Source organism: Saccoglossus kowalevskii, chromosome 15 (genome assembly GCF_978046115.1).
Source record: "Saccoglossus kowalevskii chromosome 15, keSacKowa6.1, whole genome shotgun sequence".
In the NCBI taxonomy this organism is placed as follows: Eukaryota; Metazoa; Hemichordata; class Enteropneusta; family Harrimaniidae; genus Saccoglossus; species Saccoglossus kowalevskii.
The window spans coordinates 16,670,928-16,696,184 of NC_140655.1; the positions used below are offsets into that span (position 1 = coordinate 16,670,928).

General features: G+C 33.1%; 1 protein-coding gene across 1 annotated transcript in view; it reads left to right on the top strand.

The window, feature by feature from the left end:
- The first annotated feature begins 423 nt into the window (after nucleotides 1-423).
- Nucleotides 424-25,257, top strand: part of LOC102807034 (solute carrier family 2, facilitated glucose transporter member 3-like) — a 33,683-nt gene continuing 8,849 nt past the window's right edge. The window contains exons 1-9 of the mRNA XM_006819844.3: nucleotides 424-497; nucleotides 1,324-1,466; nucleotides 6,297-6,395; nucleotides 11,121-11,284; nucleotides 14,273-14,397; nucleotides 15,965-16,105; nucleotides 16,536-16,673; nucleotides 22,033-22,220; nucleotides 23,503-23,613. Coding sequence (XP_006819907.3) covers nucleotides 479-497; nucleotides 1,324-1,466; nucleotides 6,297-6,395; nucleotides 11,121-11,284; nucleotides 14,273-14,397; nucleotides 15,965-16,105; nucleotides 16,536-16,673; nucleotides 22,033-22,220; nucleotides 23,503-23,613 — 1,128 coding nt within the window. The 5' untranslated portion in view covers nucleotides 424-478. The remainder of the gene's footprint in view (nucleotides 498-1,323; nucleotides 1,467-6,296; nucleotides 6,396-11,120; nucleotides 11,285-14,272; nucleotides 14,398-15,964; nucleotides 16,106-16,535; nucleotides 16,674-22,032; nucleotides 22,221-23,502; nucleotides 23,614-25,257) is intronic.

Genomic DNA, 25,257 nt, shown 5'->3' on the forward strand with positions numbered 1-25,257 from the left:
CGCGATGGGGATTTATCATCGATTATTCCGTGAATATTTACATATGTAAGGGGGATACTTGTAATAAACGCGTGTGGCTCCTGGGTACTGCAACCACCGCATACCGCATTTCATGCTTGTTGTTTAATTTGTACGAATAATTGGAGTTAAGTATAGATAGAACTGATCACTGGATACCAAATAATTTTTCTTGATTTTCGCCGACGCTGTTTGCTAGGATAAAAGTATATCTCCGATATGCTGTAACATTCGCTCCGGGCATCCACCCCGGGTTCACTCGCACGGTTTTGCATCCAATCGGGTTATAATTTAGTCGCGGCCTGAATCACGGCATGTGGTGTGGAGGAAGTGTGTTGTGGGACGCCATCAGACGACGTACTGTTTAAAATGTTGACCCTTTAATACCAATGTCACCACAGGCGGCGCTCTTGTGTGTTGTGCATGGAGTCACATACTAGTAGCCACTTTGCGTTGGACCATGGAGGTAGAAAAGAGGAGTAAGGACGCTATTGTTTCTGCTGGTTTCATGATGCTTTGGGATTGTTAACTCTGTACACATTTTAATTAGTTGGCAAACACGCTGTACAATCGGCTTACGTGTTTCAGCTATATTCAGAAGCTTTGCGAGGGTTCTCGACGCACTGCGCATGCCCAAACAGACAACAATAATACAGTGAAAGACGTACGCTGAGTCACAATCTCAGTGTGACTGAGTGTAAAACCACTGAAAAAGGGCGCGATTTTCAACATCTGCACACCGATGAAAACTGCCCGTCAAAACATCTTGTTATAAACCAGATAAACTTATCATGTATTTTTAAATTTCACTGCGGAAATTTGCGGATTTTTTTATCAATGCCTAAATTTTGACTACTTTTGCGATGAAAACTATCAGGAAATAAGTAATCACTCATCTTGGAAGCGTTCGTATGCGGAATTTCCGGTACCTAAAAGTGTGAAATGACCTATGTGACCCGATAAAGGTCATTGCGCATGCACAATTCTTTTATTTATGGTTTGCGCATTCAATTTTATTGACATGTTTAAACGAAATTTTTTTTTTTCAGTTCTACTCTCTTTTTCTTGTATAAATAAGCGGCTATCATCATATTACGGAAGTGTATTGGTGCCACACTTTAGCAAAAAATAAAAACAAAATAACGAGATTTTTAAAATTATTTTGCTAAGAGTATGGCTCATATGGATAAAACGAATCCTAAATAAAAACGATAACTAGCGATGACAAAGGACGTTCATAGGATTAACACAGGCTTAAATAGCGTCCTCACTCATTCTCTTTTCTACCTCCATGGGTGCACATAGCAGTAAGTGCTGAACGACGGAACCTGTTGTTAACTATGGAAGACGAGAAAGACGAAAAGGATTTTGACGATGAAAATTATTACAGTGAACTACAAGGTAACAACGACAACGGTGACAAGAACCCTATTATCCATGTTGCACGGGTAAGCTGTTGTTTTCTTTTGTAAATAAAATTACGGTTTTCAAATTAGGTAAAACGCTTATAAAATTCCGTCTCGCAATGGTGAGACAGAGTGTGTAGAAACAGACGTGATCAATGCCGTAGCAGTTGCGATAAAAAATGTGGGCTTTCAACAAATCTTATTTAGTGTCCCGCTATCGCATATACAACGTGGACTTACGTCTATGAGAGACCGTGAAATTACTGAAAAAGAAATAATTATTCACTGGGTTTTAATTTTGCTTATTTCGCTGACTGGAAATTGCGCTAAATTAAAACCCAGTGAATATGTAAAATTTAGCATAGAACACATTATCTAAATGATAAAACCATGAATTTAAAACCCACTGAATATGCCTGAAATGGTAAATCAGCAAAATTTAAACCATGTGAAAATTAGTAATTTTACAGTACATGCTACAATTATTTTTCGAACCGAAAATATACATATCATCGCCACATATCCTAACTTATTAAATTAATCAAATTAAATTAAGTTTAAAGGGCGATGGTTATCTCGCTGCGCATGTGTGACATTAGTGTTGATAAACATTGATTTTCATACAACCAGAGGTACATTACTTGGGGTTTGCAACGTGCATAGTACTGTATGGTGACATCATGCCAAGATCCCATTCAAGTCTCATATCGTAGATAGCGAGACAGGTGCTACGACCTTCTGACATGACATAGGCGGTTTGTAATAAAACAATAAAACATGTATTACCACATTCATAGTGAAAAAATGTAATGCATCGAAAATGTACAGAAAATATAGTTATTGTAATCCGTCATATCGTGAGCAGCTATCTTGATCCACCTGAAAATCCCAGTATCCTAGTTACCTTGGGCATGCGCATTTACATTTTTCTGAATTGGAACACTTATGCGAGAGCAAGATTGAAACGGGATCTTGGTATCATGTCACCGTAGTTGCAGACCCCAAGTAATGTACCTCTGATACAACCCAATGTGCTCTTCTAATGGAAATCACAAATATGAGGTTTGACCTGTGACACAACTACTATCCCTTTTTAAAACAAATATCTGTTTGCTGCCAAAGCAATGTTTCTATCAAGGTAAACACAAACAAGAGAGCTTAGAAATAGTAAAAAATTTAAAAATTGTAATTTATATTTTTAAATTTGTATTTGCAACATGCGCCACTCAAATGTGTCGTACATTTCGGTGCAGATAGAACAAGATTGTATACTCAGATCAATTAATTTGGTATTTTTAGTTTCATAATATTTCTATGTAATACATCGTAAAACTGTAATATGTAATACTGTGTTACATATTTAGTATACATTGTTTGGTAAATACATATACATGTAGAATGCCCAGTCAATATTTCTTTTTTGCTCTTAACAATGTTCACTGATTTATACACCTGTTGAATATTTGACAAAAAAGAAAGATAAAACCAATTTTACTACAATATTTCCTTGCCTTCTTGTGATGTAATTAAAATATTTAATTTTTACTCTCATCAGTATTAGGTATTTATTTTCAATACTTTTCAATAAAAAAAACAAATTCTCCTGCATTTGTGATTTTATACAGTCCAGTTTTTACAAGATTAATATAGTCTAATTATCTACAAATTGCAGGAAAAAAAATCATGATTCACCAGGATTTAATATTCAGATCATAATCAACAATTTGTAAAAGTACACCCATAAGGATATTATTTGTAACACACCTAGTGCCTCCTAACCAATCAGAATTCTCCATTGCAGGACCTCATATACACTATGTCCTGTTTCCAAGTCTGACTCATTTTCTCAAGTCAAATTTCTCTGTTCTTTTAAATTATTCTACGACTTTTATTCAGAAAATGTGACATTATAGCGAGAGCGCTGACCAAATTATATTCTGCTTTGAAAATTCCAAGGCTGGGCGACATGTTAAGCTCATTAAACCACTATTTCAGTTATTTTTGGAATACAGCCAAAACAAAGTCAGCTTGGACGTTCAGTTGCGAGACGTAACAAAAAAAACGCAGCCAGTGATACATTTTGAAAATAAAAATACAAAATAAACGCAATCAGAGGCGCCGACCACACACGTTGGTAATATATAGAACGCGTTGTGACACAGTCTCACCAGCCTTATTCACTGACGCAATATAATTATGCTATTTCCCCAACGCACTCATATTTAATACATTGACGAAAAACACCACAAGAAAAATGTAAATCAAGCTTGTAATTACAAGTAACTCAACTCGAACGCAATATTCATCACTGTAAAAGTGGATAAATTCAAAACAGCCAGCTCATGACCGGAGATGTTCAGTCATCTTCGTTGATAACTCGCCAATTCACTATAATCGTGGTGGTGAACTGTTTAGCTGATTTTTAACAGATGGAAATTCAATTCATATTCATCCCAACTTATTTAAATATTCTTTCGAAAATTTGAGACATTGTTAAAAAATCCTGTACAGGGACATGTCTGATGTAAACTAATAATATGCAATTATCAAGGCAGTACTAGAAATTATTGCTGATACTAATCATGTTTTGTATTGGGAAGTTGGATACTTGAACGTGTAGTCCCGGGCATGTAGTAGACGAGCATAATCGTGCTGTCACATGTTTTTCGTCTTAGCCTTGTCTTTTCGTCTTAACCGTCGCAGTCCGCTTCATTGAATGTTTAGTTTGATAATTAATGAACATATATTCAGTGTGAAACTGTTGCTTTCAAGTTGTGTTGTACCGGTAATACAAAGATGATTCAAACTTGTCCCTTCTGTTGCCAACGTATTCAATATACGGAAATAGCATGTGTGTGCGTTTGCGTGAGTGAAAGGTGTAGGTGAGATTTCACGTTGCAACGCGTTCTATTTATTTCCAACGCGTGTGGTCGGCGCCTTTGATAGCGTTTATTTTGTTCTTTCATACTCGAAATCTATCGCTGGCACCATTTATTTTGTCACGTCTCACAACTGAACGTCCAAGCTGACTTTGTTTTGGCTGTAAATGATGCTTTGAATGAGATCATGAATATTCATAAGTTGATTAATATGTAGATTTTCAGCATGAAGTCTGGGCCATCTGCCACAATTTCAGTATGTAAATTTTATAAGAACATTGACTTCAAATTCAGAAAGCTTGATATATACTGCATCCACACATAGTGTAATTCATGTTTTAGACCTTCTATAGCATAATTCCATTGACAAATATTGGCATGGGTTCCATTACAAATGTTGTGTTGTACCCCATAAAGTGCAATTTACCCTAAGATAAATATTTATATCGATGGTTTGGGCCATGGATTTTCTGTTTGATAAAACCCAGGTAATCAGTCTCTTATGAATCAAAGTCATCTCCATATCATTTGTGAAGCACTAACCAAGTTTCATTTTTTCCATCAAGATATTTTGAAATGGGACATTATGTTTTGGGTTCCCTACCACACATCTGTCAGTTTGTCATCCAATGTCATTTCGCACATTACTTGGATCAGTTTTGTTAACAAAGACAAGTCATAATGGTGTACACCGTTTCGACCTTCGACCTCTGACTGGTGAATTGCTGTGAACCACATGTAATTCATACCTAGAATATTGTGATATACTGTGTCTCAACCAGCATGTAAAAGCTACACATCAACAAAATCATTGTACCTTCAATAAATCATACAAAAACAAAATATATTGGTGTTTCTACTTATAATGCACGTCAATTTAAAAAACATTAATTTTCATATTGTCAAGAGGATTTTCATAGCTTACTTGTAAATATTTTAACATACCAATATTATATATGAGAGAGCTTAGAAATAGTAAAACATTTAAAAATTGCAATTTATATTTTCAATTTGTATTTGCAACATGCGCCACTCGAATGTGTCGTACATTTCGGTGCAGATAGAACAGGATTGTATACTCAGATCAATTAATTTGGTATTGTATCGTAAAACTGTAATGTGTAATACTGTATTACATATTTAGTATACATTGTTTGGTAAATACATATAGAATGCCCAGTCAATATTTTTTTTTTTGCTCTTAACAATATTTACTGATATATTCACCTGTTGAATAATTGACAAAAAAAAGAGATAAAAAACAATTTTACTACAATATTTCCTTGCCTTTTTGTGATGTAATTGAAATTTTGATGTAATTGAATTTAATTTGTACTCTCATTAGTAATAAGAATTTAATAAAAAATGTATACATGTTGAATGCTGTAATGTTTATTAAATCCCAGCATGCATCATTTCAAATTATAGAAAAAAATAGAAACAATTGATGTGACATTCTGGCTGAAATAAAAATATAATATCTGCTTATTTGGATTATATGAATGCTACACAGCTATATACCTTTATCATAATTATATTAAAAGGAATATTTGGCACTTATTTTTTTATATCATCCATTGTGCCACTCTATTGTAAAAATGAAAACAGATTATGAAAATGAATTTTGAAAATAAAAATGGATTTTAAACACTAAAATGGATTTTTAATACAAAAATTGATTTTAAAAATGAAAACAGATTTTAACAACGATACTTGATTTAAACAATATGTTTTAAAATAAAAATCGATACTCGAACGAAAATGTGTTAAAAATCAATTTTAGAATCGAAAATGGTTATTAAAAATGATTCTCATTTAAGAATGATTCCCATTTGCATACAGAATGATTTACATTTGCATTCAGAATGATAAAATCAAAATCTATTGTAAAAATGTAAATGAATTGTAAAAATGGTTTTATAAAATGCTACGTTGTCGTACTATTGTCATTGTAATATTTTATTTTACTAGGTCATTATATCTTTATTTTCAGGATCATGTGACAGTTACTTTGATTTTTGCAGTTTCGTCTGCTGTGTGGGGTTCGTTTCAGTTTGGTTACAATACAGGTGTTGTTAATGCACCGCAAATGGTAAGCACATATTCCTTGTATTTTATACAAGCAATCCATGAAAGCAAGATAAGATAAACAAGGGATTAGAAAATGTATCTTGTTGCTAGACCAGACTGGTGTTGTGACTGACTTGACTCTTGTCATTGGTTGTAAAGCTTTCATTGTCATTAGGGTTGACTTATAACTTTTTCTCTGTCACATTATTGTAAAAATAAAAAAAAAATTGAAAATGATTTAAAATATTTTAGGACCGGAATTTGTTTATCCTTAGATCTAGAACAAAACTATTTATGTTCCTGGTCCTATGGGCATCAGTTTAACATGTGTTACTTTGTTAGAATTTTAGAAAAGCTTAAACAAAAATTCAATTTCCAAGCAAAATCAATTTTAATATATGAAAATACAGGCATGATTTAATTTGTGGAGAACTATGCTTTACTTTTTACTTTCATTTGCATACATAATGATTCACATTTGCTTACAGAATGATTCAAGTTTACTTTCAGTAAGATTACGTACAGAATTATTCATATTTGCATACAGAATGATTCACATTTGCATTCAGAATGATTCTCATTTGCATTCAGAATGATTCTCATTTGCATACAGAATGATTCACATTTGCATACAGAATGATTACATTTGCATACAGAATGATTCACATTTGCATACAGAATGATTCTCATTTGCATACAGAATGATTCTCATTTGCATACAGAATGATTAACATCTGCATACAGAATGATTCACATTTGCATTCAGAATGATTCACATTTGCGTTCAGAATGATTCACATTTGCGTTCAGAATGATTCACATTTCATTTGCATACACAATCATTCACATTTGCATACAGAATGATTTACATCTGCATACAGAATGATTTACATTTGCATACAGAATGATTCACATTTGCATACAGAATGATTTACATCTACATACAGAATGATTTACATCTGCATACAGAATGATTCACATTTGCATACAGAATGATTCAATATTGCATACAGAATGATTCAATATTGCATACAGAATGATTCACATTTGCATACAGAATGATTCACAATTGCATACAGAATGATTCACATTTACATACAGAATGATTCACATTTCATTTGCATACACAATCATTCACACTTACATACAGAATGATTCACATTTGCATTCAGAATGAATCACATTTACATACAGAATCATTCTCATTTGCATACAGAATGATTCACATTTGCATACAGAATGATTTACATCTGCATACAGAATGATTCACATTTGCATACAGAATGATTCTCATTTGCATTCAGAATGAATCACATTTACACACAGAATCATTCTCATTTGCATACAGAATGATTCACATTTGCATACAGAATGATTTACATCTGCATACAGAATGATTTACATTTGCATACAGAATGATTCTCATTTGCATACAGAATGATTCACATTTGCATTCAGAATGATTCACATTTGCATACAGAATGATTCTCATTTGCATACAGAATGATTCACATTTGCATACAGAATGATTCTCATTTGCATTCAGAATGAATCACATTTACACACAGAATCATTCTCATTTGCATACAGAATGATTCACATTTGCATACAGAATGATTTACATCTGCATACAGAATGATTTACATTTGCATACAGAATGATTCTCATTTGCATACAGAATGATTCTCATTTGCATACAGAATGATTCACATTTGCATTCAGAATGATTCACATTTGCATACAGAATGATTCTCATTTGCATACAGAATGATTCTCATTTACATACAGGATAATTCACATATGCATACAGAATGAGTTACATTTGCATACAGAATGATTTACATTTGCATACAGAATGATTCACATTTGTATTCAGAATGAATCACATTTACATACAGAATGATTCACATTTGCATACAGAATGATTCACATTTGCATTCAGAATGAATCACATTTACATACAGAATCATTTTCATTTGCATACAGAATGATTCACATTTGCATACAGAATGATTTACATCTGCATACAGAATGATTCTCATTTGCATACAGAATGATTATCATTTGCATACAGAATGATTCTCATTTGCATACAGAATGATTAACATTTGCATACAGAATGATTGACATTTGCATACAGAATGATTCTCATTTGCATACAGAATGATTCTCATTTGCATACAGAATGATTCTCATTTGCATACAGAATGATTTCATTTGCATACAGAATGATTCTCATTTACATACAGAATGATTCTCATTTACATACAGAATGATTAACATTTGCATACAGAATGATTCTCATTTGCATTCAGAATGAATCACATTCACACACAGAATCATTCTCATTTACATACAGAATGATTCACATTTGCATACAGAATGATTTACATCTGCATACAGAATGATTCACATTTGCATACAGAATGATTCTCATTTGCATACAGAATGATTCTCATTTGCATACAGAATGATTAACATTTGCATACAGAATGATTGACATTTGCATACAGAATGATTCTCATTTGCATACAGAATGATTCTCATTTGCATACAGAATGATTCTCATTTGCATACAGAATGATTCACATTTGCATACAGAATGATTCTCATTTGCATACAGAATGATTCACATTTGCATACAGAATGATTCACATTTGCATACAGAATGATTCTCATTTGCATACAGAATGATTCTCATTTGCATACAGAATGATTCACATTTGCATACAGAATGATTTACATCTGCATACAGAATGATTCTCATTTGCATACAGAATGATTCTCATTTGCATACAGAATGATTCTCATTTGCATACAGAATGATTGACATTTGCATACAGAATGATTGACATTTGCATACAGAATGATTCTCATTTGCATACAGAATGATTCTCATTTGCATACAGAATGATTTCATTTGCATACAGAATGATTCCATTTGCATACAGAATGATTCTCATTTACATACAGAATGATTAACATTTGCATACAGAATGATTCTCATTTGCATACAGAATGATTCACATTTGCATACAGAATGTTTCTCATTTGCATACAGAATGATTCTCATTTGCATACAGAATGATTTACATCTGCATACAGAATGATTCACATTTGCATTCAGAATGATTCACATTTGCATTCAGAATGATTCACATTTGCGTCCAGAATGATTCACATTTCATTTGCATACACAATCATTCACATTTGCATACAGAATCATTCACATTTGCATACAGAATGATTTACATCTGCATACAGAATGATTTACATTTGCATACAGAATGATTCACATTTGCATACAGAATGATTTACATCTACATACAGAATGATTTACATCTGCATACAGAATGATTCACATTTGCATACTGAATGATTCAATATTGCATACAGAATGATTCAATATTGCATACAGAATGATTCACATTTGCATACAGAATGATTCTCATTTGCATACAGAATGATTCACAATTGCATACAGAATGATTCACATTTACATACAGAATGATTCACATTTCATTTGCATACACAATCATTCACACTTACATACAGAATAATTCACATTTGCATTCAGAATGAATCACATTTACATACAGAATCATTCTCATTTGCATACAGAATGATTCACATTTGCATACAGAATGATTTACATCTGCATACAGAATGATTCACACTTGCATACAGAATGATTCTCATTTGCATTCAGAATGAATCACATTTACACACAGAATCATTCTCATTTGCATACAGAATGATTCACATTTGCATACAGAATGATTTACATCTGCATACAGAATGATTTACATTTGCATACAGAATGATTCTCATTTGCATACAGAATGATTCACATTTGCATTCAGAATGATTCACATTTGCATACAGAATGATTCTCATTTGCATACAGAATGATTCACATTTGCATACAGAATGATTCTCATTTGCATACAGAATGATTCTCATTTACATACAGGATAATTCACATATGCATACAGGATGAGTTACATTTGCATACAGAATGATTTACATTTGCATACAGAATGATTCACATTTGTATTCAGAATGAATCACATTTACATACAGAATGATTAACATTTGCATACAGAATGATTCTCATTTGCATTCAGAATGAATCACATTCACACACAGAATCATTCTCATTTACATACAGAATGATTCACATTTGCATACAGAATGATTTACATCTGCATACAGAATGATTCACATTTGCATACAGAATGATTCTCATTTGCATACAGAATGATTAACATTTGCATACAGAATGATTGACATTTGCATACAGAATGATTCTCATTTGCATACAGAATGATTCTCATTTGCATACAGAATGATTCTCATTTGCATACAGAATGATTCACATTTGCATACAGAATGATTCACGTTTGCATACAGAATACAGAATTATTTGCATTCTCTCATGAATGAATCCTAAGAAACAAAACCAGAGACCAATGTGTTGGCTGAGAGCCGAATGGGTGCGAGTCTCAGTGTCATTGCCGAAACCTGCTTCATGAGCCGCAGATTTGATTCACAAGAGATTGTCTCAGTTTTATTCATATGTTAATGAAGTGTATTCATAAAATTACAGGGTTTACTAATTTGATTATCAATTCAACCATGAAGGTTTACTAATTTGCATACAAACAAAATGTGTTACACTAATAATTGAATGCTTGCATGGAGCAATAGTTTTGTAACCATGGTTTCATCATTCTTTTTATTATAGCTAATTGAGACATTTATTAATGACACTTACAAAAGTCGTTACAATGTCAAGTTTATGCCAGAAGACAGAATCCAATTTCTATGGGCTTTCATTGTTGCTATATTTTCTATTGGTGGATTGTTTGGTTCATTCTGTGCTGGTAAAATAGCTAATGCTGTAGGAAGGTAATTATTAATTTTTTAGTCTTAGTTCAGGCTTTCCGTCCACCCAGTTTCCTTTACATCTCAGAAATTCTGCAGCAGATATCGATGAAACTTGGCAGATTGATGAACAAGTCACTGTTGAATATGCTTGTAATTTTTTTCTGGATCTGAAAATCCTAAGAGGGTCTTTTTCACCATTTTCAATCATCATAAATTACCTCTTCCAACAACACTGAGATAACAACTGAGCATGCTCAGAATAAATAATTAGATTAGATGCTAGGGTTGTCAATGATGTCATGACCTTGATCTGAATCAGTGACAGAAATGGACCACAGCCTGCTTTTTGTTTGTATGATAAAATTAACGCTGAAATCTTGAAAAAAAAAGTGGTCAGAAATGATGTTAAGCTGTAAAAATTGCATTCCATTATAAAGAGCCATCACTAAAATACCTTGTCACAAAGTTGAAGATCAGTGAAAACACTTTGCAGTTACTGTTTATAAATTTTGGCCAAGCACATTGACAAATGTGGTCTAAATATAGCTAGTGGATAAATGGGTCATACCATTAAGAATCTCAGAGGAAACTTAAGAGGGGGGTCAGGGCTACATTTTGATGGGAATTATAGTGGTGATACTGAAACAAACCCAGTCCTGGTAATATACAAAGACCTAAAGTAACAAAGAAGTCAAGTTGTTATTAAAGGTACATCAAGGTTTACTCAGATTTATGAATGCAGTTTCTTGAGCATGTATACATATATAAGACATAGTTTGGTTGCACTTGTGTACTCTTGAGATTTTGGACTCGGGTCAATGACAGTTTTCAGATTAAGGGAAATCACTTTATGATGAGTTGTACCCACATAGAGTACATATTAATTCACCTGTTTGCAGATGTTCTATGTATTATTTTAACATGAGTATTTTATAATTAAATGATGGGGACTGTGACATTCATGTCTTGTGTTTTCAAAATACAATGTTTTACAGTTACACTGGTGTATATCACCAATGTATTATAAATCTTTTTTTTTCATTCTTATGATACATGCATCCATTTACTGCTTTACAATTTATACAAGTGTTCATATTATACAGGTGTCCATATTGTTCAGGTGTTCATATTATACATGTGTTCATATCGTACAGGTACTCATAATGTACAGGTGTCCATATTATACAGATGTCCATATTATACAGGTGTTGATATTGTACAAGTGTTGATATTGTACAAGTGTTCATATTGTTCAGGTTTCCATATTATACAGGTGTTCATATTGTACAGGTGTTCATATTATACAGGTGTTTATATTATACAGGTGTTTATATTATACAGGTGTTTATATTATACAGGTATTCATAATGTACAGTTGTTCATTTGTACAGATGTCCATATTATACTGGTGTTCATATTGTACAAGTGTTCATATTGTTCAGGTGTCCATATTATACAGGTGTTCAACTTGTATAGGTGTCCATATTGTACAGGTGTCCATATTGTACAGGTGTTCATATTGTACAGGTGTTCAACATGTATAGCTGTCCATATTGTACAGGTGTCCATATTATATAGGTGTTCATATTATACAGGTGTTTATATTATACAGGTATTCATAATGTACAGTTGTTCATTTGTACAGATGTCCAGATTATACAGATGTCCAGATTATACAGATGTCCATATTATACAGGTGTCCATATTGTACAGGTGTTCATATTGTACAAGTGTCCATATTATACAGGTGTTCATATTATACAGGTGTTTATATTATACAGGTATTCATAATGTACAGTTGTTCATTTGTACAGATGTCCAGATTATACAGATGTCCAGATTATACAGATGTCCATATTATACAGGTGTCCATATTGTACAGGTGTTCATATTGTACAAGTGTCCATATTATACAGGTGTTCATATTGTACAGGTGTTCATATTATACTGGTGTTCATAATGGACAGTTGGTCATTTGAACAGATGTCCTTATTATACAGGTCTTTGTAATGTACAGTTGTTCATATTGTACAGATGTCCATATTATACTGATGTCCATATTATACAGGTGTTCATATTGTACAAGTGTTCATATTGTTCAGGTGTCCATATTATACAGGTGTTCATATTGTACGGGTGTTCATATTGTACGGGTGTTCAACTTGTATAGGTGTTCATATTGTATAGGTGTTCATATTGTACAGGTGTTCATTTGCACAGATGTCCACATTATACAGATGTCCATATTATACAGATGTCCATATTATACAGATGTCCATATTATACAGGTGTCCATATTATACAGGTGTTCATATTGTACAGGTGTTCATATTGTACAGGTGTTCATATTGTACAGGTGTCCATATTGTACATGTGCCCATATTATACAGATGTCCATATTATACAGGTGTTCATATTGTACAGGTGTTCATATTGTACAGGTGTTCATATTGTATAGGTGTTCAACTTGTATAGGTGTTCAACTTGTATAGGTGTTCAACTTGTATAGGTGTTCATATTGTACGGGTGTTCATAATGTACGGGTGTTCATATTGTACGGGTGTTCATATTGTACGGGTGTTCATATTGTACGGGTGTTCATATTGTACAGGTGTTCATATTGTACAGGTGTCCATATTATATAGGTGTTCATATTATACAGGTGTTTATATTATACAGGTGTTCATTTGCACAGATGTCCATATTATACAGATGTCCATATTATACAAGTGTTCATATTGTACAGGTGTTCATATTGTACAGTTGGACATTTGTACAGATGTCCACATACAGATGTTCATATTATACAGATGTTCATATTATACTGGTGTTCATATTGTACAGGTCTTCATAATGTACAGTTGTTCATTTGTACAGATGTCCACATTATACAGATGTCAATATTATACAGGTGTTCATATTGAACAGTTGTTTGCATTTACATGTGTTTACAAAGTGTTCATGTATCTGTACAAAGATGTTTACATATCATGTTTGCCAAATTGTCAGGAGTCATGGAATGCTGTTTAGTACTGTCTTATCAATACTGGCTGGGTTGTTAATGTGGTTCAGTAAACAAGCTTCTTCTTACGAAATGCTAGTAATAGGAAGATTTATCATAGGATTTTATTGTGGTGAGTCATCTTTCATTTAGTCTATGAATCGACTTTTATTTCACATACACATGTACTTTCATGTCTATACTCATCACATGTTTTACTATGTTCATGTCTATATACTCATCACATGTTTTACTATGTTCATGTCTATACTCATCACATGTTTTACTATGTTCATGTCTACCTACACTCATCGCATGTTTTACTATGTTCATGTCTATATACTCATCACATGTTTTACTATGTTCATGTCTATACTCATCACATGGTTTACTATGTTCATGTCTATATACTCATCACATGTTCATGTCTATATTCATCACTTGTTTTACTATGTTCATGTCTATATTCATCACATATTTTACTGTTCAGGTCTATATATTCATCACATGGTTTACTATGTTCATGTCTATATACTCATCACATGTTCATGTCTATATACTCATCACATGTTTTACTATGTTCATGTCTATATACTCATCACATGTTCATGTCTATATACTCATCACATGTTTTACTGTGTTCATGTCTATATACTCATCACATGTTCATGTCTATATACTCATCACATGTTTTACTATGTTCATGTCTATATACTCATCACATGTTCATGTCTATATACTCATCACATGTTTTACTATGTTCATGTCTATATACTCATCACATGTTCATGTCTATATACTCATCACATGTTTTACTATGTTCATGTCTATATACTCATCACATGTTCATGTCTATATACTCATCACATGTTTTACTATGTTCATGTCTATATACTCATCACATGTTCATGTCTATATACTCATCACATGTTTTACTATGTTCATGTCTATATACTCATCACATGTTCATGTCTATATACTCATCACATGTTTTACTATGTTCATGTCTATATACTCATCACATGTTTTACTATGTTCATGTCTATATACTCATCACGTGTTCATGTCTATATACTCATCACATGTTTTACTATGTTCATGTCTATATACTCATCACATGTTCATGTCTATATACTCATCACATGTTTTACTATGTTCATGTCTATATACTCATCACATGTTCATGTCTATATACTCATCACATGTTTTACTATGTTCATGTCTATATACTCATCACATGTTCATGTCTATATACTCATCACATATTTCACTATGTTCATGTCTATACTCATCACATATTTCACTATGTTCATGTCTATACTCATCACATATTTCACTATGTTCATGTCTATATACTCATCACATATTTCACTATGTTCATGTCTATACTCATCACATATTTCACTATGTTCATGTCTATATACTCATCACATGTTCATGTCTATATACTCATCACATATTTCACTATGTTCATGTCTATATACTCATCACATGTTCATGTCTATATACTCATCACATATTTCACTATGTTCATGTCTATATACTCATCACATATTATTCTGCATTCATAAGTATACTACAATTTTTATGACTAATCTTTTATTTTGTTCATACAAATCATTTTGTTCATACATATACATTTTTCATTTTCAATATTAATTTTAATGTAAATTACATATTTTCTGATTACTTATTTCCAGGTATTAGTACTGGATTAGTACCCATGTATTTATCGGAGATAGCACCTACTAATTTACGAGGTGCTGTGGGGGTTTTTCATCAGCTGTTTGTGACTATTGGTGTTTTAGTATCACAGATATTGGGATTGAATGAAATATTAGGTAAAGTAACCAATCATCTGTTCCCAATCAGTTGAAGAGAGACTTATACATTTACCTATTTGCTAAATTCATCTATTTATCCTGTTCAAACTTGACATGTCACTTACACATTCATTTGTTTAAAGGGCGGCAGTCGTCGTGCCGCGTCTTGTTTGATATGGGACTCATAGCAACATATACAACGCATGTAAAATACATTGTTTATTTACATGAAATTCGAACACGCGCTGCACGACAACCACCACGCTTTAACTATCTGATTCAAGATGGCTGATTGGTAGCCATTGTTGCCTTGGATTTTGTTAAAATGTTATTGAATATATTAACAGAATTCAAAAAAGCATTTCTAGAGGTATTTATTTTTTGTTCATAACACACAATCACACAATCTACCTATTACAACTATTACAGCTATGTATTTTTTCTGCAGGTACTGAACAGTATTGGCCATTGCTGCTTGGTTTAACTATTATACCTGCTGTTTACCAAATTCTAACGCTTCCATTCTGTCCTGAAAGTCCTCGTTATCTACTGTTTAATAAGCAAAAAGTAAAGGAGAGTGAAAAAGGTAATGGAGTTTTTTTACTGAGTACATACTCACGACATATTTTACTATGTTCATGTCTACAATCATCGCATGTTTTACTATGTTCATGTCTACAATCATCGCATGTTTTACTATGTTCATGTCTACAATCATCGCATGTTTTACTATGTTCATGTCTATACTCATCACATGTTTTACTATGTTCATGTCTACACTCATTGCATGTTTTACTATGTTCATGTCTATACTCATCGCATGTTTTACTATGTTCATGTCTACAATCATCGCATGTTTTACTATGTTCATGGTTACAATCATCGCATGTTTTACTATGTTCATGTCTACAATCATCGCATGTTTTACTGTGTTCATGTCTACACTCATCACATGTTTTACTATGTTCATGTCTATACTCATCGCATGTTTTACTATGTTCATGTGTACACTCATCGCATGTTTTACTATGTTCATGTGTACGCTCATCGCATGTTTTACTATGTTCATGTCTATACTCATCACATGTTTTACACATCATATCATACATATGCACATGCATTTGTTTCATGATACAATTGAAGATGGCCACATGGCGGCCATTTCAGTTCTAAAAATTTATCAAAATCCAACATTTCTGCCATCCCAGAACCGGATCAGTCATGCATAGAATTTTTTTGTTCAAACTTGGTACGCGTCTATTAAACGTAATGGGTTGTTGATGAACATCATTTCTTTTCACAGATTTCATTTAAAATGGCTGACTGATGGCCATTTTGTTCTTAATAAATGCTATTTTTGGAGCCATATTGCTAGCATGGCTGATCATAATCAAACTTTCCACACACATCATGTACCACATTTGCACATGCATCAGAATCTCATTAGTCATCAAGATAGTTTTTTTTTTGCACAAGAAATGCATTATGAATGCCATGGGAAGGAATCTCACTAATATACTGGCTTCACTTTGTATCATGTCTGTCACATTTGGATCTAATGTTGACAGACACTAAAAACTGGACAAAGATACAATTGCAATGAAAATTACATATTTATCATTATTTGAGTTTAATTACCTGTTTCAGCATAATTAATTTCTGCTTTTTTGTGTTCTTGGATATTTCTGATCCCTTGCAACCATTTTTCTGACATGCCTTCTTTTGTTTGACCATCATGGGTTTCTAGTACACTTTTATTCATGTTTTGATTTGACCATCATGGGTTTCTAGTACACTTTTATTCATGTTTTGATTTGACCATCATGGGTTTCTAGTACACTTTTATTCATGTTTTGATTTGACCATCATGGGTTTCTAGTACACTTTTATTCATGTTTTGATTTGACCATCATGGGTTTCTAGTACACTTTTATTCATGTTTTGATTTGACCATCATGGGTTTCTAGTACACTTTTATTCATGTTTTGATTTGACCATCATGGGTTTCTAGTTTCACTTTTATTCATGTTTTGATTTGACCATCATGGGTTTCTAGTACACTTTTATTCATGTTTTGATTTGACCATCATGGGTTTCTAGTACACTTTTATTCATGTTTTGATTTGACCATCATGGGTTTCTAGTACACTTTTATTCATGTTTTGATTTGACCATCATGGGTTTCTAGTACACTTTTATTCATGTTTTGATTTGACCATCATGGGTTTCTAGTTTCACTTTTATTCATGTTTTGATTTGACCATCATGGGTTTCTAGTACACTTTTATTCATGTTTTGATTTGACCATCATGGGTTTCTAGTACACTTTTATTCATGTTTTGATTTGACCATCATGGGTTTCTAGTACACTTTTATTCATGTTTTGATTTGACCATCATGGGTTTCTAGTACACTTTTATTCATGTTTTGATTTGACCATCATGGGTTTCTAGTACACTTTTATTCATGTTTTGATTTGACCATCATGGGTTTCTAGTACACTTTTATTCATGTTTTGATTTGACCATCATGGGTTTCTAGTACACTTTTATTCATGTTTTGATTTGACCATCATGGGTTTCTAGTACACTTTTATTCATGTTTTGATTTGACCATCATGGGTTTCTAGTACACTTTTATTCATGTTTTGATTTGACCATCATGGGTTTCTAGTACACTTTTATTCATGTTTTGATTTGACCATCATGGGTTTCTAGTACACTTTTATTCATGTTTTGATTTGACCATCATGGGTTTCTAGTACACTTTTATTCATGTTTTGATTTGACCATCATGGGTTTCTAGTACACTTTTATTCATGTTTTGTTTGACCATCATGGGTTTCTAGTACACTTTTATTCATGTTTTGATTTGACCATCATGGGTTTCTAGTACACTTTTATTCATGTTTTGATTTGACCATCATGGGTTTCTAGTACACTTTTATTCATGTTTTGATTTGACCATCATGGGTTTCTAGTACACTTTTATTCATGTTTTGATTTGACCATCATGGGTTTCTAGTTTCACTTTTATTCATGTTTTGTTTGACCATCATGGGTTTCTAGTACACTTTTATTCATGTTTTGATTTGACCATCATGGGTTTCTAGTACACTTTTATTCATGTTTTGATTTGACCATCATGGGTTTCTAGTACACTTTTATTCATGTTTTGATTTGACCATCATGGGTTTCTAGTACACTTTTATTCATGTTTTGATTTGACCATCATGGGTTTCTAGTACACTTTTATTCATGTTTTGATTTGACCATCATGGGTTTCTAGTTTCACTTTTATTCATGTTTTGATTTGACCATCATGGGTTTCTAGTACACTTTTATTCATGTTTTGATTTGACCATCATGGGTTTCTAGTACACTTTTATTCATGTTTTGATTTGACCATCATGGGTTTCTAGTACACTTTTATTCATGTTTTGATTTGACCATCATGGGTTTCTAGTTTCACTTTTATTCATGTTTTGATTTGACCATCATGGGTTTCTAGTACACTTTTATTCATGTTTTGATTTGACCATCATGGGTTTCTAGTACACTTTTATTCATGTTTTGATTTGACCATCATGGGTTTCTAGTTTCACTTTTATTCATGTTTTGTTTGACCATCATGGGTTTCTAGTACACTTTTATTCATGTTTTGATTTGACCATCATGGGTTTCTAGTACACTTTTATTCATGTTTTGATTTGACCATCATGGGTTTCTAGTTTCACTTTTATTCATGTTTTGATTTGACCATCATGGGTTTCTAGTACACTTTTATTCATGTTTTGATTTGACCATCATGGGTTTCTAGTACACTTTTATTCATGTTTTGATTTGACCATCATGGGTTTCTAGTTTCACTTTTATTCATGTTTTGATTTGACCATCATGGGTTTCTAGTACACTTTTATTCATGTTTTGATTTGACCATCATGGGTTTCTAGTACACTTTTATTCATGTTTTGATTTGACCATCATGGGTTTCTAGTACACTTTTATTCATGTTTTGATTTGACCATCATGGGTTTCTAGTACACTTTTATTCATGTTTTGATTTGACCATCATGGGTTTCTAGTACACTTTTATTCATGTTTTGATTTGACCATCATGGGTTTCTAGTACACTTTTATTCATGTTTTGTTTGACCATCATGGGTTTCTAGTACACTTTTATTCATGTTTTGATTTGACCATCATGGGTTTCTAGTACACTTTTATTCATGTTTTGATTTGACCATCATGGGTTTCTAGTACACTTTTATTCATGTTTTGATTTGACCATCATGGGTTTCTAGTACACTTTTATTCATGTTTTGATTTGACCATCATGGGTTTCTAGTTTCACTTTTATTCATGTTTTGTTTGACCATCATGGGTTTCTAGTACACTTTTATTCATGTTTTGATTTGACCATCATGGGTTTCTAGTACACTTTTATTCATGTTTTGATTTGACCATCATGGGTTTCTAGTACACTTTTATTCATGTTTTGATTTGACCATCATGGGTTTCTAGTACACTTTTATTCATGTTTTGATTTGACCATCATGGGTTTCTAGTACACTTTTATTCATGTTTTGATTTGACCATCATGGGTTTCTAGTTTCACTTTTATTCATGTTTTGATTTGACCATCATGGGTTTCTAGTACACTTTTATTCATGTTTTGATTTGACCATCATGGGTTTCTAGTACACTTTTATTCATGTTTTGATTTGACCATCATGGGTTTCTAGTACACTTTTATTCATGTTTTGATTTGACCATCATGGGTTTCTAGTTTCACTTTTATTCATGTTTTGATTTGACCATCATGGGTTTCTAGTACACTTTTATTCATGTTTTGATTTGACCATCATGGGTTTCTAGTACACTTTTATTCATGTTTTGATTTGACCATCATGGGTTTCTAGTTTCACTTTTATTCATGTTTTGTTTGACCATCATGGGTTTCTAGTACACTTTTATTCATGTTTTGATTTGACCATCATGGGTTTCTAGTACACTTTTATTCATGTTTTGATTTGACCATCATGGGTTTCTAGTTTCACTTTTATTCATGTTTTGATTTGACCATCATGGGTTTCTAGTACACTTTTATTCATGTTTTGATTTGACCATCATGGGTTTCTAGTACACTTTTATTCATGTTTTGATTTGACCATCATGGGTTTCTAGTTTCACTTTTATTCATGTTTTGATTTGACCATCATGGGTTTCTAGTACACTTTTATTCATGTTTTGATTTGACCATCATGGGTTTCTAGTACACTTTTATTCATGTTTTGATTTGACCATCATGGGTTTCTAGTACACTTTTATTCATGTTTTGATTTGACCATCATGGGTTTCTAGTTTCACTTTTATTCATGTTTTGATTTGACCATCATGGGTTTCTAGTACACTTTTATTCATGTTTTGATTTGACCATCATGGGTTTCTAGTACACTTTTATTCATGTTTTGATTTGACCATCATGGGTTTCTAGTACACTTTTATTCATGTTTTGATTTGACCATCATGGGTTTCTAGTACACTTTTATTCATGTTTTGATTTGATTTTTGTGTGTCATCAGCAATTTTCTCTTTTGACCAATTTTGTTTTGAGGTTTAATAAAATTTAACCAGACATTAAAAAATAAGTGTATTTTCCAATGTCTTTGATTTAATCAACTGACAGCAATACTGTTATAAATTTGTAATTGCCCTCTCCACCGTTTTTTTCTCTATTAAACTTTTTAAGTTTTTGTATAAATTTGGTAAAATTGCAAGATATAAGAATTTCTCTTGCATGCAAATTGTTTTTGTTGCAATTAAATTTCTTCAACATATTATTCCTTTTTCCTTTTGTGACCTCAAATCAATAGCATCATAGGAAATATGTCATTGACAATATCAGTCTAATTGAAAGTAATTATCTATTTGTGTTTTCATCAGCTTTACAGAGACTTAGAGGTACTTTATACGTCATGTCAGACATGAAGGAGATGAAAGAAGAATATGAAAAAGAAAAAAAAGAAGAAAAGACGAGCGTTATTGGTTTATTCAAAATAGAGTCTTTGAGGAGACCTTTAGTAATCAGCGTTGTCTTACAAATATCTCAACAGTTCAGTGGGATAAATGTGGTAGGTCAAAGGTCAACAGACATGAATGTGTTCTCATTAAAATAATGCAAATGCAGCAAAACTTGTGTATAATTAAAAATTTTCAGCAAAATTGAAAAATGTTTGTTTTTAATGTTTTGATTAAGAATATTTAATTCAACAACAAGATATAAGTTCAATTCTCAACATTTTAGTACTGATGTTTTCAAATACATCAATTGAAAGCTGATTTTGGGCAACAAAACATTCTCTGAAACAGAAAACGAAAAATTTCCCCCATTCTACCATATGTGGTGCACTTCACCAGTACACAAAATTGCGAAAAAAAGATAATGTTTCAAACTGACACGTGTTATGATGAGAAGTAAAATCTATTCTTGAATACAGAGTCTAATAATATTTACAGTCAAATAACCACGACCATATAATGACCACCTGTCTATAATAACGACTTTAGGCAATCCCAATTACCGGTATGGTACTTTGCTACCATTAAAACATAAAAAAAAAAATGATCAAAGTAAATAATTCAAAAATTGTTATTCATATTTCACATTTTTTATGGAGAAAGAAATATGCGTTTCCAAGAAATCATTTGCAAAACAATTCAAAAAGCAGCCTTTTTACATTTTCCATAGGATTTCTTGTAAACACGTTATTTCATAGATAACTTAATATTCAAAATCCAATTTTTCGTGACAGCCTTAGCCCTCATAATACTACATATCATATTTTTAGCATAGGTCACCGATTAACATTTTGAGATATGATGGTATGTTTCTGTCATAGAAAACACATTTTTGATCCGTTTTCATGATTGTTTTGTGGAAAACTTAGTTCGCTGATATATATATATTATAAATTTATTTCAGAATTTTGAACATTACAGTAACCCAATCGCTCTTGCTGGATTTCGAGAATTTCTGAATGTTTTTTAATTGTAGCATTAAGACATAAATTATAAGCAAACTGTATAAAGACCCACCTGTCTTATATGACCACATTTTCAGCAATATTTTTGCAGATTCGTCTTTTTTTATATAGAGACCAAAATAATAATTTTTAATATTTTAATTTCAAACTTATTTTATTTTGAACTAAATGTGTTTTTGTTGCAACATTTCCATTATTTATTTTCTTGACAAATATTATGTCAAATGTTTGAGTTCAGAATCCTTAAAAAAAAATAATCAATACTTTTAATAAAGACCTGTATATAATGAAGTCCTTTAGGTAGTCACTATACACAGGTTGACTGTAATAGAGAGAAATCATAAAGACTAAAAATGTTATTTTTTTTTAGGTGTTATATTATTCTACATTGTTATTTCTATCTGCTGGAATATCTGAGAAGAACAGTCAGTATGCAACTGTCAGCACAGGCATAACTCTTGTTGTTTTCACCTTAATTTCTGTGAGTTGATTGTTTGTTTTTCCTTTTCACCACCAGACTTTCTTGCCCAATTTTTTCTGCACTTTTATTTTTATATTCTGAAATAAGCACATACTGTCAATTCCGTTCCCGTCAGAAACAGTTGCAAACTGCACCTTAATAATGTTATGCTTTCTGTTTGACTTTATAATCCATGTTCCATTGAAACTTATGTTTTAAGTTCCTCAACATTATTTGTAGGATTTCCAAAAAAAAAGTCTAATTTTCATTAAATTTTGAAATAAAAATTAAGGAAATGAAAATTTGTAATTGTCAGTTTTGTGCATATCACTAAAATGTCAAAGCTCAGTATTCACATTCTTGTTCAATCATTTCTGGACAGTGTTAACACATAACCCACTGAGAGTCTCCATGGGCGGTGTTAACACATAGCCAGCTGAGAGCCTCCACAGACTGTGTTAACACATAGCCAGCTGAGAGCCTCCCCAGACAGTGTTAACACATAGCCAGCTGAGAGCCTCCACAGACTGTGTTAACACAAAGCCAGCTGAGAGCCTCCACAGACTGTGTTAACACAAAGCCAGCTGAGAGCCTCCACGGACTGTGTTAACACATAGCCAACTGAGAGTCTCCACAGACTGTGTTAACACATAGCCAACTGAGAGTCTCCATGGGCGGTGTTAACACATAGCTAGCTGAGAGCCTCCATGGACTGTGTTAACACATAACCAGCTGAGAGCCTCCATGGACTGTGTTAACACATAGCCAGCTGAGAGCCTCCACAGACAGTGTTAACACATAGCCAGCTGAGAGCCTCCACAGACTGTGTTAACACAAAGCCAGCTGAGAGCCTCCACGGACTGTGTTAACACATAGCCAACTGAGAGTCTCCACAGACTGTGTTAACACATAGCCAACTGAGAGTCTCCATGGGCGGTGTTAACACATAGCTAGATGAGAGCCTCCATGGACTGTGTTAACACATAGCTAGCTGAGAGCCTCCCCAGACGGTGTTAACACATAGCCAGCTGAGAGCCTCCATGGACTGAGTTAACAAATAGCTAGCTGAGAGCCTCCACGGACTGTGTTAACACATAGCCAGCTGAGAGCCTCCATGGACTGTGTTAACACATAGCCAGCTGAGAGCCTCCATGGACTGTGTTAACACATAGCCAGCTGAGAGCCTCCATGGACTGTGTTAACACATAGCCAGCTGAGAGCCTCCACGGACTGTGTTAACACATAGCCAGCTGAGAGCCTCCACAGACTGTGTTAACACATAGCTAGCTGAGAGCCTCCACAGACTGTGTTAACACATAGCTAGCTGAGAGCCTCCACGGACTGTGTTAACACATAGCCAGCTGAGAGCCTCCATGGAGTGTGTTAACACATAGCTAGCTGAGAGCCTCCACGGCTGTGTTAACACATAGCCAGCTGAGAGCCTCCACGGACTGTGTTAACACATAGCCAGCTGAGAGCCTCCACGGACTGTGTTAACACATAGCCAGCTGAGAGCCTCCATGGACTGTGTTAACACATAACCAGCTGAGAGCCTCCATGGACTGTGTTAACACATAGCCAGCTGAGAGCCTCCCCAGACAGTGTTAACACATAGCCAGCTGAGAGCCTCCACAGACTGTGTTAACACAAAGCCAGCTGAGAGCC